General features: G+C 49.9%; 1 protein-coding gene across 1 annotated transcript in view; it reads right to left on the bottom strand.

The window, feature by feature from the left end:
- Window positions 1–3,869: 3,869 nt before the first annotated feature.
- The window catches only part of akap6 (A kinase (PRKA) anchor protein 6), a 66,214-nt gene continuing 56,639 nt past the window's right edge, over window positions 3,870–13,444 (bottom strand). Inside the window, exons 12-14 of the mRNA XM_072436176.1 lie at window positions 10,851–10,947; window positions 6,585–6,833; window positions 3,870–3,967 (exon numbers count right to left, since the gene is read on the bottom strand). Coding sequence (XP_072292277.1) covers window positions 3,870–3,967; window positions 6,585–6,833; window positions 10,851–10,947 — 444 coding nt within the window. The remainder of the gene's footprint in view (window positions 3,968–6,584; window positions 6,834–10,850; window positions 10,948–13,444) is intronic.

Genomic DNA, 13,444 nt, shown 5'->3' with positions numbered 1-13,444 from the left:
TAATGTTGGATATCCTTCTTTTCTTCAGACTGTTTCCTACAGAATGAGACCATCCACCATTTTTTCTGTCCACGGGTTTGTTTGCTACAGCCTCCGAAAAAAAAAATGCGCCGCTTGCGACGCACATGGATTAGTCTGTTTGCATCTAAATAGCGCCGCGTGTGAATGACGTAGCTCAGATTGATTGACATTTTATACTAGCCAATAAGAATAGCTTTAGAAAGAGGGGCGGGACAAAGGCCTTATTGACACAGAATCTTCTGTATTCTCGTGCGTAAGGCTCCGGGAAGGCTGTAAAGAGCCAGATTTCTCGGCAGGATTTTGCGCATAACGTTTTCTGATTTTATTAGCCTTTTGGACGTGCATTTTGTTAGATATATGTATTATTATACCAATACAAAAAAATATATATATATATTATATATATATTTTTTTTTAACCTCTATATGGGAAATTCATGGGTAAACTCATATTTACACATTTTCACATATATTGTTTTTAGCAGTTATTATGGGTATTAGTGGCCTACAAAACATCAAAATGTATGTTTTATGATCATAGAGGAGCTAAAATTGTAATAAAAAAGTTTGGCACAGTTGGCACATATTTGGATCACTTGTTCTGAATATACTTTTTGATACAAAAAGGTCAACAGCACCAAAATGCCTGTTCCCAGAGATCTGAAATTTTACACAGTTGTTGTCAACAAGATAAACATCATGTGCAGTGAACAGCATATGCACACAATGAAGTATGTCATGCTCAGGACCATTACAAATGGACAATATTCAGGCGAGACTAAAAAATGATGTTTTGTTTATGTTTGGGCTTCTGTAGTGTAAGTTCTGAAGCCCTGACAGTGTGTCATGTGCACATCTGCAGAAACTAGAAGGCCTAAGCTTTCTAATGATGCATCACACTTGCATGTGGAACATAAGATCCTCTTTTAATAAGCAATGGCATTTGGGTCCAACCATTGTGCACAGGGCCAAATATGTGGATGGTAACAGGTTAAACATGTAAATGTTGCTTCTAAAATGTCCAGTTGCAACTGATGATCATTTTGATCATTTGGGCCGAATGCTTCGTGTGACGATTGTTTAAAATCTCCACATTTACAGTTTGACTCGTCGTTTCGTTGAGATTGTGGCTGAATTTGAGTCATAAAACTTTTTTTCTCGGCTCAGTGTTTGAACCATCAGTGTTTTTATTATTAAACTAGTCGACGTTTAAATAATCCATTAGTTGAGCTTAATCGAACGCCACAAACTGTAACTTTTATTATCATTTTAGTTCTTCTGCGACCTGAAGAAGCAGAAGAAGACGGATGAGAAGAAGAAGCTGCCCTCACATGTTTAAACACACACACGTAAACACACACATGTTTAAACACACACATGTTTAAACACACACACGTAAACACACACATGTTTAAACACACACACGTAAACACACACATGTTTAAACACACACACGTAAACACACACATGTTTAAACACACACATGTTTAAACACACACATGTTTAAACACACACACGTAAACACACACATGTTTAAACACACACATGTTTAAACACACACACGTAAACACACACATGTTTAAACACACACATGTTTAAACACACACACGTAAACACACACATGTTTAAACACACACATGTTTAAACACACACACGTAAACACACACATGTTTAAACACACACATGTTTAAACACACACACGTAAACACACACATGTTTAAACACACACATGTTTAAACACACACACGTAAACACACACATGTTTAAACACACACACGTAAACACACACATGTTTAAACACACACATGTTTAAACACACACACGTAAACACACACATGTTTAAACACACACGTTACAGTTTGAGGGTCGTAACTTTAAGATTATTTCATATCAACGCAAACGAGGCTGATGCAACATGTAGCAAACGCTGTCATAGCAACAGCAGCAACAAAACACATCCACCTTTATCTGAAGTCCACGTTTCTCCTCCATCACGCTCCGGCGAGTCGCCCCGGGGCAGCCTGACGGAGGAGAGGCTGCCGTTCTGTACCAACGCGCCGACATGTCTGTCATGATGGGGGCGGATCGTGGGGCGGAGCCCGGATCGTGGGGCGGAGCGTGAGGGCGGAGCGTGGGGAGCAGAAAGGCTAATCCTACAGCTAACACCTTTAAGGGAACTCTCTTTCCTGACAAGGACGTAGAGAGGGATTATATTACCTCTCCTCCCTCCTCTCTCTCCCCTCCCTCTCTCCCCCTCCTGGTCCCTCCTCTCTCCCTCCTCTCTCCCCCTCCTGGTCCCTCCTCTCTCCCTCCTCTCTCCCCCTCCTGGTCCCTCCTCTCTCCCTCCTCTCTCCCCCTCCTGGTCCCTCCTCTCTCCCCTCCCTCTCTCCCCCTCCTGGTCCCTCCTCTCTCCCTCCTCTCTCCCCTTCCTGGTCCCTCCTCTCTCCCTCCTCTCTCCCCCTCCTGGTCCCTCCTCTCTCCCTCCTCTCTCCCCCTCCTGGTCCCTCCTCTCTCCCTCCTCTCTCCCCCTCCTGGTCCATCCTCTCTCCCCTCCCTCTCTCCCCCTCCTGGTCCCTCCTCTCTCCCTCCTCTCTCCCCCTCCTGGTCCCTCCTCTCTCCCTCCTCTCTCCCCCTCCTGGTCCATCCTCTCTCCCCTCCCTCTCTCCCCCTCCTGGTCCCTCCTCTCTCCCTCCTCTCTCCCCCTCCTGGTCCCTCCTCTCTCCCCTCCCTCTCTCCCCTCTTCCCCCCTCTCTCTCCCCCTCCTGGCCCCGCCCTGTCTTTACCCTGTGGACCTTGTCATTAAAGGACAGGAGCTGATATCGTCCACAGTCAAATGGCGCAGGGGGATTTTTAATGTTCACATTAGGCCTTTATCTCCACCACCAGCAGATGGCAGCGCCACTCGCCCCGAGATTTATGCCCACAACACGGGGACTTAACTCCCTGCAGAGACGGGACCAGGGGACGAGCAGGGGACGAGAAGGGGACGAGCAGGGGAGAAGAAGGGGACGAGGAGGGGACAAGGAGGGGACGAGCAGGGGATGAGAAGAGGACGAGCAGAGGAGGAGCAGGGGACGAGAAGGGGACGAGCAGAGGACGAGCACGGGACGAGAAGGGGACGAGCAGAGGACGAGCAGGGGACGAGCAGGGAACGAGCAGAGGACGAGCAGAGGTCAAACAGAGGACGAGCAGGGGACGAGAAGGGGACGAGCAGAGGACGAGCAGAGGTCAAACAGAGGACGAGCAGAGGACGAGCAGAGGACGAGCAGAGGTCAAACAGAGGACGAGCAGGGGACGAGAAGGGGACAAGAAGAGGACGAGCAGGGGACGAGAAGGGGACAAGAAGAGGACGAGAAGGGGACGAAAAGAGGACGAGCAGAGGACGACCAGACGCCTGCAGAGACAATGGACACCTGCAGAGACAATGGACACCTGCAGAGACAATGGACACCTGCAGAGACAATGGACACCTGCAGAGACATGTCGTGTTGAAGACGAGCAGAACGTGAACATGGAGTTCATCCCCAAAAAAGAGAAAAGAAATGAATGAACGATGGAGTTCATGGTGTTTAGTTTATGGTGATATTTCTGGACTTTTGTGATTCATTTAAAGATATTTCACATTTGAACCTGGACGAGCCGCAGACAAACGCATTATTCGGTTAAACTACCACAAACTCATGTCTAATTGTGCATAAAAAGCGTCTAAACGACACAAAACATCACGTCGCGCGAAGCTTCTTTTGGCAACAACATCTTTCTTCACACTTCTTCAGGGACATTACAGTGTTGGACACGTCCCGCTCCGTCCGAACCTTCACCCGACGACCTCATTTGGTCCAATTCTCTTCAAAACTTCAAACCGCCGAACTTCCCCTCCCCCGCTCGCCGCTCCGTCCACTCCTCCATTACCGCGCACCTGCCGGGCCTTTTCCGCTCGCCGCTCGCTTCAGAAAAACAACCTCCGCGTGAATAATTTAACCACGAAAAATCATTGCGGGAGAAAGAGTAGGGAAACGCACAGCGAGGGGAATAATGCATCAGGTTGCGCCGCAGCTTGTTGTTTCCGGGCGAGTTTTTTTTGGGGGGGGATCAAAGCCGGGGCGCGCGGCGGGATAATGAAACGCCGGCGCTAATGTGACGCGCCGGAGCGGCTAATGGAAGAATGCTGGGTGTCTGTGCGGGCGCGACGCACAAAGGACACGGCGGCGGAACACAATGGACATTAGCGAGCGACCGGACGGAGAGTGACCCAGTGACCGGACACAAACTTTATATATTGGGACCAGCGCCACCTTCAGGAGAAATGGAAAATCTACCGAAACGTGTACATTCTGCAACTTCGATCACATAAAAAGTGTGTTTGTCGGAGCTTCACGACAGCGACGACTGAACCAAAGGGCGCCTGCCGCTAAATAAGTATTATACACCGTGTCTTTCCAAGCATAAAAGTCGCAAAACTATGAAAAAAGGTGCCACTTATAGTCTAGAAAATACGGTCCATTATAATCAGGGTTTATAGAGACCAGAGCGTGGATTAGTGCCACTGATTTTCCCGGCACTTTCTAGAAGTATAGAAATGGTGACATGTGAAATGCATTGTGGGTCAGAGGTCGCCGTGGAACATATCTATCCGAGCAAACGTTCAGCCAATTGGAGCCAAGGAGCCCAACGACATGGACCAATCAAGAGCGAGCGTTCACTACAAGTTTATCAAAACCAGCTCGGTGCTTTTGTGGAGGAAATAAAAATTAAAATGCTCTTTATTTGAAGATTTGAAGTCAGGAAATGGAGGGATGAAGGAAGAGAAGGAACATCTGCCCGAGAACAGCTGCTGCAGGTCAAAGGTCACGAGGACCAGGTTCAGACCAGTTTAGTCCTGAAGGACAGTAATTTTGGTCCTGGTTTAGTCCTTGTTTAGTCCTGGTTTAGTCCCGGTTTAGTCCTGGTTTAGTCCTGGTCTAGTCCTGGTTTAGTCCTGGTCTAGTCCTGGTTTAGTCCTGGTTTAGTCCTAGTCTAGTCCTTGTTTAGTCCTGGTTTAGTCCTGGTTTAGTCCCGGTTTAGTCCCGGTCTAGTCCCGGTCTAGTCCCGGTCTAGTCCTTGTTTAGTCCTGGTTTAGCCCTGGTCTAGTCCCGGTTTAGTCCCGGTCTAGTCCCGGTTTAGTCCCGGTTTAGTCCTGGTCTAGTCCTGGTCTAGTCCTGGTTAAGTTTGGTCTAGTCCTGGTTCAGTTTGGTCTAGTCCTGGTTCAGTCCTGGTCTAGTCCTGGTTTAGTCCTGGTTTAGTCCTGGTTTAGTCCTGGTTCAGTCCTGGTCTAGTCCTGGTTCAGTCCTGGTCTAGTCCTGGTTTAGTCCTGGTTTAGTCCTGGTTTAGTCCTGGTTTAGTCCTGGTTCAGTCCTGGTTTAGTCCTGGTTTAGTCCTGGTTCAGTCCTGGTTTAGTCCTGGTTCAGTCCTGGTTCAGTCCTGGTTTAGTCCTGGTTTAGTCCTGGTTTAGTCCTGGTTCAGTCCTGGTTTAGTCCTGGTTTAGTCCTGGTTCAGTCCTGGTTTAGTCCTGGTTCAGTCCTGGTTCAGTCCTGGTTCAGTCCTGGTTTAGACCTGGTTTAGACCTGATTCAGTCCTGGTTTAGTCCTGGTTTAGTCCTGGTTTAGTCCTGGTTCAGTCCTGGTTTAGACCTGGTTTAGACCTGGTTCAGTCCTGGTCTAGTCCTGGTTCAGTTTGGTCTAGTCCTGGTTTAGTCCTGGTTTAGTCCTGGTTCAGTCCTGGTCTAGTCCTGGTTCAGTTTGGTCTAGTCCTGGTTCAGTCCTGGTCTAGTCCTGGTTCAGTCCTGGTCTAGTCCTGGTTTAGTCCTGGTTTAGTCCTGGTTTAGTCCTGGTTTAGTCCTGGTTTAGTCCTGGTTCAGTCCTGGTTTAGTCCTGGTTTAGTCCTGCTTTAGTCCTGGTTCAGTCCTGGTTTAGTCCTGGTTTAGTCCTGGTTTAGTCCTGGTTCAGTTTGGTCGCACTTTGACGTATAAAGGACATTTAAATAATTACACAATGTTTAATATCAAAGAAACCCAAAAGCACAAGCGTTATATTTTCCAGTTTCCATAGTTTCCATAGTTTTTACCGACTAAAAGTAAATAAAAACAAGCCGTAATGACTAAAAGTATAAATAGATTTGACCAAAACTATGACTAAAAGTGGATATTTTTGTGGAACGATAAAAAACAGAGATAAATAAAGGACAGGACGAGCCTCAGACCAGAGCAGGAACAAACTCAGATCTGAACCTTACAGTTTTATATTCACAGCTCGACTAAATCAACACAACATTTCCATAGACTAAAACTACAGTAAAACTAAGAATTATTTGAAAAAATCGTGACAAAAACTGAAACTAAATGAAGATTTCTGGTCAAACGCAGGTCTTCTCTGATCTAAGCTTTGAACCGCTCAAGCGAGGAGAGAAAACAGCACGTTTTGAGGACAACGCTGAACTTTGTGGCAGTTTTTGTTTCATGAGGACAGACTCGGCGTCATGTGACTCGGCGGTCACATGACGCATAAACCCAACATCAGCACAATCTACACACAACGTGAAAGCACCAAACACATACTGGACTTAAACTGACCTTGAGCCCTTCGCTGGGCGAAGCCGTCTTCTGGTTGGCTGAGGCGGCGGCGGTCACTGAAACGGCCTCCTGTGATTGATCAAACTGGTAGAAGAGGCGGGCCTGGATGCAGCGCAGCGCTCGGAGCATCCAACCGTGCTGACGCCGGATCTGCCTCTGGAGCTGCTCCCACTGGACCGACACCATGTGGAGGATGTCCCTGAGCGCTGAGACGGGACAAACTGGTCAGTATGAGCTCTGAGACAGGACACGCTGGTCAGTATGAGCTCAGAGACAGGACACACTGGTCAGTATTGAGCTCTGAGACAGGACACGCTGGTCAGTATGAGCTCAGAGACAGGACACACTGGTCAGTATGAGCGCTGAGACAGGACACGCTGGTCAGTATGAGCGCTGAGACAGGACACGCTGGTCAGTATGAGCTCAGAGACAGGACACACTGGTCAGTATGAGCGCTGAGACAGGACACGCTGGTCAGTATGAGCGCTGAGACAGGACACGCTGGTCAGTATGAGCTCAGAGACAGGACACACTGGTCAGTATGAGCTCAGAGACAGGACACGCTGGTCAGTATGAGCTCTGAGACAGGACACACTGGTCAGTATGAGCGCTGAGACAGGACACACTGGTCAGTATGAGCTCAGAGACAGGACACACTGGTCAGTATGAGCTCTGAGACAGGACAAGCTGGTCAGTATGAGCTCAGAGACAGGACACACTGGTCAGTATTGAGCTCTGAGACAGGACACGCTGGTCAGTATGAGCTCAGAGACAGGACACACTGGTCAGTATGAGCGCTGAGACAGGACACGCTGGTCAGTATGAGCGCTGAGACAGGACACGCTGGTCAGTATGAGCTCAGAGACAGGACACACTGGTCAGTATGAGCTCAGAGACAGGACACGCTGGTCAGTATGAGCTCTGAGACAGGACACACTGGTCAGTATGAGCGCTGAGACAGGACACACTGGTCAGTATGAGCTCAGAGACAGGACACACTGGTCAGTATGAGCTCAGAGACAGGACACACTGGTCAGTATGAGCTCTGAGACAGGACAAGCTGGTCAGTATGAGCTCAGAGACAGGACACACTGGGCAGTATGAGCTCAGAGACAGGACACACTGGTCAGTATGAGCTCTGAGACAGGACACACTGGTCAGTATGAGCGCTGAGACAGGACACGCTGGTCAGTATGAGCTCACAGACAGGACACGCTGGTCAGTATGAGCTCTGAGACAGGACACACTGGTCAGTATGAGCGCTGAGACAGGACACACTGGTCAGTATGAGCTCAGAGACAGGACACACTGGTCAGTATGAGCGCTGAGACAGGACACACTGGTCAGTATGAGCGCTGAGACAGGACACACTGGTCAGTATGAGCGCTGAGACAGGACACACTGGTCAGTATGAGCTCTGACACAGCACACACTGGTCAGTATGAGCTCAGAGACAGGACACACTGGTCAGTATGAGCTCTGACACAGCACACACTGGTCAGTATGAGCTCAGAGACAGGACACACTGGTCAGTATGAGCGCTGAGACAGGACACACTGGTCAGTATGAGCGCTCAGACAGGAAACACTGGTCAGTATGAGCTCTGACACAGCACACACTGGTCAGTATGAGCGCTGAGACAGGACACACTGGTCAGTATGAGCTCAGAGACAGGACACACTGGTCAGTATGAGCGCTGAGACAGGACACACTGGTCAGTATGAGCTCTGACACAGCACACACTGGTCAGTATGAGCGCTGAGACAGGACACGCTGGTCAGTATGAGCGCTGAGACAGGACACACTGGTCAGTATGAGCTCTGACACAGGACACACTGGTCAGTATGAGCGCTGAGACAGGACACACTGGTCAGTATGAGCGCTGAGACAGGACACACTGGTCAGTATGAGCGCTGAGACAGGACACACTGGTCAGTATGAGCTCTGACACAGCACACACTGGTCAGTATGAGCTCAGAGACAGGACACACTGGTCAGTATGAGCTCTGAGACAGGACACACTGGTCAGTATGAGCTCTGACACAGCACACACTGGTCAGTATGAGCTCAGAGACAGGACACACTGGTCAGTATGAGCTCAGAGACAGGACACACTGGTCAGTATGAGCGCTGAGACAGGACACACTGGTCAGTATGAGCGCTGAGACAGGACACACTGGTCAGTATGAGCGCTCAGACAGGAAACACTGGTCAGTATGAGCTCTGACACAGCACACACTGGTCAGTATGAGCGCTGAGACAGGACACACTGGTCAGTATGAGCTCAGAGACAGGACACACTGGTCAGTATGAGCGCTGAGACAGGACACACTGGTCAGTATGAGCTCTGACACAGCACACACTGGTCAGTATGAGCGCTGAGACAGGACACACTGGTCAGTATGAGCTCAGAGACAGGACACACTGGTCAGTATGAGCGCTGAGACAGGACACACTGGTCAGTATGAGCTCTGACACAGCACACACTGGTCAGTATGAGCTCTGACACAGCACACACTGGTCAGTATGAGCTCTGACACAGCACACACTGGTCAGTATGAGCTCTGACACAGCACACACTGGTCAGTATGAGCGCTGAGACAGGACACACTGGTCAGTATGAGCGCTCAGACAGGACACACTGGTCAGTATGAGCTCTGACACAGCACACACTGGTCAGTATGAGCTCTGACACAGCACACACTGGTCAGTATGAGCTCTGACACAGCACACACTGGTCAGTATGAGCTCTGACACAGCACACACTGGTCAGTATGAGCTCTGACACAGCACACACTGGTCAGTATGAGCGCTGACATAATTTGGGTAATTTCCTTGTGTGATGTCATCATTACAAACAGGAAGTGAAATTATAAACCTAAAAAATGAGCTATTCTGGAATAATATTTTTATAATTTTTAGAGACGTTTTAAATATATGAACCTCAACTGTGTTTTAGGTGATGAGAGGTCCGACCTGTAGGGGGCGCTTTAAGGGACAAGATCAAATCAAATCAATTTATTTTTGTAAGGCCCAAAATCACAACAACAGTCGCCTCTGAGGGCCGAAAAGATGATCCCATGATCAGTTCTTAAACGTGGCCTGGACTCAAGGCTCCGCTGGAGACGAGGTAACAGAGACATCTCCACACATCGTGACGTCCTCATTGACTGAGAGACTGAGGAGACGTCTTGGCGGTTTTGGACGTCTCCATCGCCGCTCGCGCCGTAATAAAGTGATTCGTGCGGGCTGAGTTTTGCCACGGGCCGCGCCCGCCGTGTTGCCGCTCAGTGGGCTGAACGAGCCGTCTGAAGGTCACACTAATCCTCACATTAAAAATGAATGCCTCTGTCTGTGTCTGTCTCCTCCTGCAGGTCTGAGGCGCTCACTGCGGCTCACACTGCGCTTCATTATGAGCCAGGAAACAGAAGGAGCTGATCACAACTGGAGACATTGTTCTGTCCATTGTAGCGTTAGCAACGTCTGACGCTAAAGAAAAGAAAAAACTAAATAAAAACTAATTATAATGATAAAGTGCGACGATTACAGACGTTTGCATCGACTGAACTGTGACTGAAATGAAACATGAAGTAAAAGTGTGGAGTTCACATGAGTTTAGTAGAAACGCACGTGAACATGTGGAAGCTGAGCAACGTCACAGATACAGAAGAACTCATGACCTCCTCAAGCATTGAGGAAATGACCTGCTGTTGAGATGAAATGTCCTTTATCTCCCCTTATCGGTCAGTCAGAACGTTGAGAAGCACTTTTGGATAAAAGAACGTCAGTGCATTATCTCGTCTCATCGTCTCATCTCGTCTCATCGTTTCATCGTCTCGTCATCTCGCCTCATTTCGTCTCATCTCATCGGATCGTCTCGTCTTATCGTCTCATGATCTATTCTCATTATCTTGTCTCAGCTCATCATTTCGTCTCATCATCTCATCATCTCGTCTCGTCATCTCGCCTCATTTTTGTCTCATCATCTCGTCTCATCATCTCGTCTCATCATCTCGTCTCATCATCTCGTCTCATCATCTCGTCTCATCATCTCGTCTCATCATCTCGTCTCATCATCTCGTCTCATCATCTCGTCTCATCATCTCGCCAAATTTTTGAAGGAAATGGTTTTGGTTCCATTAATCTGACTTTGGTTTATTTGCTCGGACAGAGAAGGCCGCGATCGCAGACGCGACCCGTAAATCGGGTGTAACAGTGCGTACCTGAGCGGTGCGACGAGATGCAGGAGAGCAGGGCGCGTCCCTCGTCCACGATCTCGTCTTTGAGAGCGCTGCGACTGTCCACGTTCAGCTTGAAACTCTGCCAAGGAGGAAAAAAACAAGCTGAAGCTTTCACAGACGAGACGGAGGAACGTGGCAGAAGGTGGAACCCAGAAGAACCGACTTATCTGAGGGTTCTGAGGGTTCTACTGAGGGTTCTGAGGGTTCTACTGAGGGTTCTGAGGGTTCTACTGAGGGTTCTGAGGGTTCTACTGAGGGTTCTGAGGGTTCTACTGAGGGTTCTACTGAGGGTTCAACTGAGGGTTCTACTGAGGCTTCTACTGAGGCTTCTACTGAGGATTCTGAGGCTTCTACTGAGGCTTCTACTGAGGCTTCTACTGAGGCTTCTGAGGCTTCTACTGAGGCTTCTGAGGCTTCTACTGAGGCTTCTGAGGGTTCTACTGAGGCTTCTACTGAGGCTTCTGAGGGTTCTACTGAGGCTTCTACTGAGGGTTCATGAGCTGCTTTGGAAAAATAATGGAGACACATAAACTAATCGGTGCTAGAACTTGTATCGAACCTGAACATTTTGTCTTCCAAAGTGGGAGTTCTGATGGTAAATGAGAACAAAGCGACTAAAAAGGGAAAAAGCCACATTTTGTTCCGTCAACATCTGATTTTTGTGATTCATCAGGAGTTATTTGGAGACATCTGGAGACATCTGGAGACATTTGGAGACATTTGGACACATCTGGAGACATTTGGAGACATTTGGACACATCTGGAGACATTTGGACACATCTGGACACATTTGGAGACATTTGGAGACCAGAGAGAGAAACTTGGACTCTAATGGTGTGTTAGAAATGTCCCGAGGCCTAATAAATACATGTATGATAAAAGGACTTCAATAAAACATGGAGGAGGGGAAGAGGGGAGGAGGTGAGGAGGAGCCTGAGGGAAGAGCTGGATCTGTGCGACCTGCTGCTTCTGCTGGACTGAGAGAGAGAGAGAGAGAGGGAGGGAGAGAGGGGGAGAGAGGGGAGAGGGAGGAGGAGAGAGGGGGAGAGAGGGGGAGAGGGGGAGCGAGAGAGAGAGGGGGAGAGGGAGGAGGAGCGAGGGCGAGAGAGAGAGAGAGAGGGGAGAGGGAGAGAGGGAGAGAAGGGAGAGGGAGGAGGAGAGAGGGGGAGAGGGAGAGAGGGGAGAGGGGGAGAGAGGGGGAGAGGGGGAGAGAGAGAGAGAGGGGTAGAGGGAGGAGGAGAGAGGGGGAGAGAGAGAGAGAGGGGGAGGGAGAGGGGGAGAGAGGGGAGAGGGAGGAGGAGAGAGGGGGAGAGGGAGAGAGGGGAGGAGGTGAGGAGGAGCCTGAGGGAAGAGCTGGATCTGTGCGACCTGCTGCTTCTGCTGGACTGAGAGAGAGAGAGAGAGAGAGAGAGAGGGGGGGGAGAGAGGGGAGAGGGAGAGAGGGAGAGAAGGGAGAGGGAGGAGGAGAGAGGGGGAGAGGGAGAGAGGGGAGAGGGGGAGAGAGGGGGAGAGGGGGAGAGAGAGAGAGAGGGGGAGAGGGAGGAGGAGAGAGGGCGAGAGAGAGAGAGAGAGAGACAGAGAGGGGAGAGGGGGAGAGGGAGAGAGGGAGAGAGAGGGGGAGAGGGAGGAGGAGAGAGGGCGAGAGAGAGAGAGAGAGAGAGAGAGAGAGGGGGAGAGAGGGGAGAGGGAGAGAGGGGGAGAGGGGAAGCGAGAGAGAGGGGGAGAGGGAGGAGGAGCGAGGGCGAGAGAGAGAGAGAGAGGGGAGAGGGAGAGAGGGGAGAGGGAGGAGGAGAGAGGGGGAGAGGGAGAGAGGGGAGAGGGGGAGAGAGGGGGAGAGGGGGAGAGAGAGAGAGAGGGGGAGAGGGAGGAGGAGAGAGGGCGAGAGAGAGAGAGAGAGAGAGGGGGAGAGGGAGGAGGAGAGAGGGCGAGAGAGAGAGAGAGAGAGAGAGAGGGGAGAGAGGGAGAGAGGGGGAGAGGGGGAGAGGGAGGAGGAGAGAGGGGGAGAGGGAGAGAGGGGAGAGGGGGAGAGGGGGAGAGGGGGAGAGGGCGAGAGAGAGAGAGAGAGACGTAAATGACCTGAGACAGACGGGAAAGTAAAAACACAACAGGAAACAGGAAACAGGAAACAGCTTTAGGTTTAGTCGAAATGTAAAGCTGATGCAGGGAACGGTCCAATCACAAACAAGTCCCACAACAACCCAGTCCTACCCAGTCTCTTACGAACGACGTCTGTGGAGCGGTCGCGTCTGAACAACAGTATCTCAGTATTTCAGAATTTCAGTATTTCAGTCTCCACAGCCACAAAACAGAAAAAACACAAAGGAAAGGAGCCAGTGTCACAGTCAGAAATAACATCACCAGGTGTGTGTGAGTGTGAGTGTGTGTGTGTGTGTGTGTGTGTGGTGTGTGTGTGTGTGTGTGTGTGTGTGTGTGGTGTGTATGGTGAGTGTGTAGTGTGTGTAGTGTGTGTGTGTGTGTGTGTGTGTGGTGTGTGTGTGTGTGTGTGTGGTGTGTGTGTGTAGTGTGTATAGTGAGTGTGTGTAGTGTGTGTAGTGTGTGTGTGTGTGTGTGTGTGT

This window comes from Eucyclogobius newberryi, unplaced genomic scaffold, assembly GCF_026437365.1.
Source record: "Eucyclogobius newberryi isolate DKJ021-1_F unplaced genomic scaffold, fEucNew1.0.hap1 SCAF_76, whole genome shotgun sequence".
In the NCBI taxonomy this organism is placed as follows: domain Eukaryota; kingdom Metazoa; phylum Chordata; class Actinopteri; order Gobiiformes; family Gobiidae; genus Eucyclogobius; species Eucyclogobius newberryi.
The sequence above is the reverse complement of the archived record's forward strand: the minus strand, read 5'-3'. Positions and strand labels throughout refer to the sequence as shown.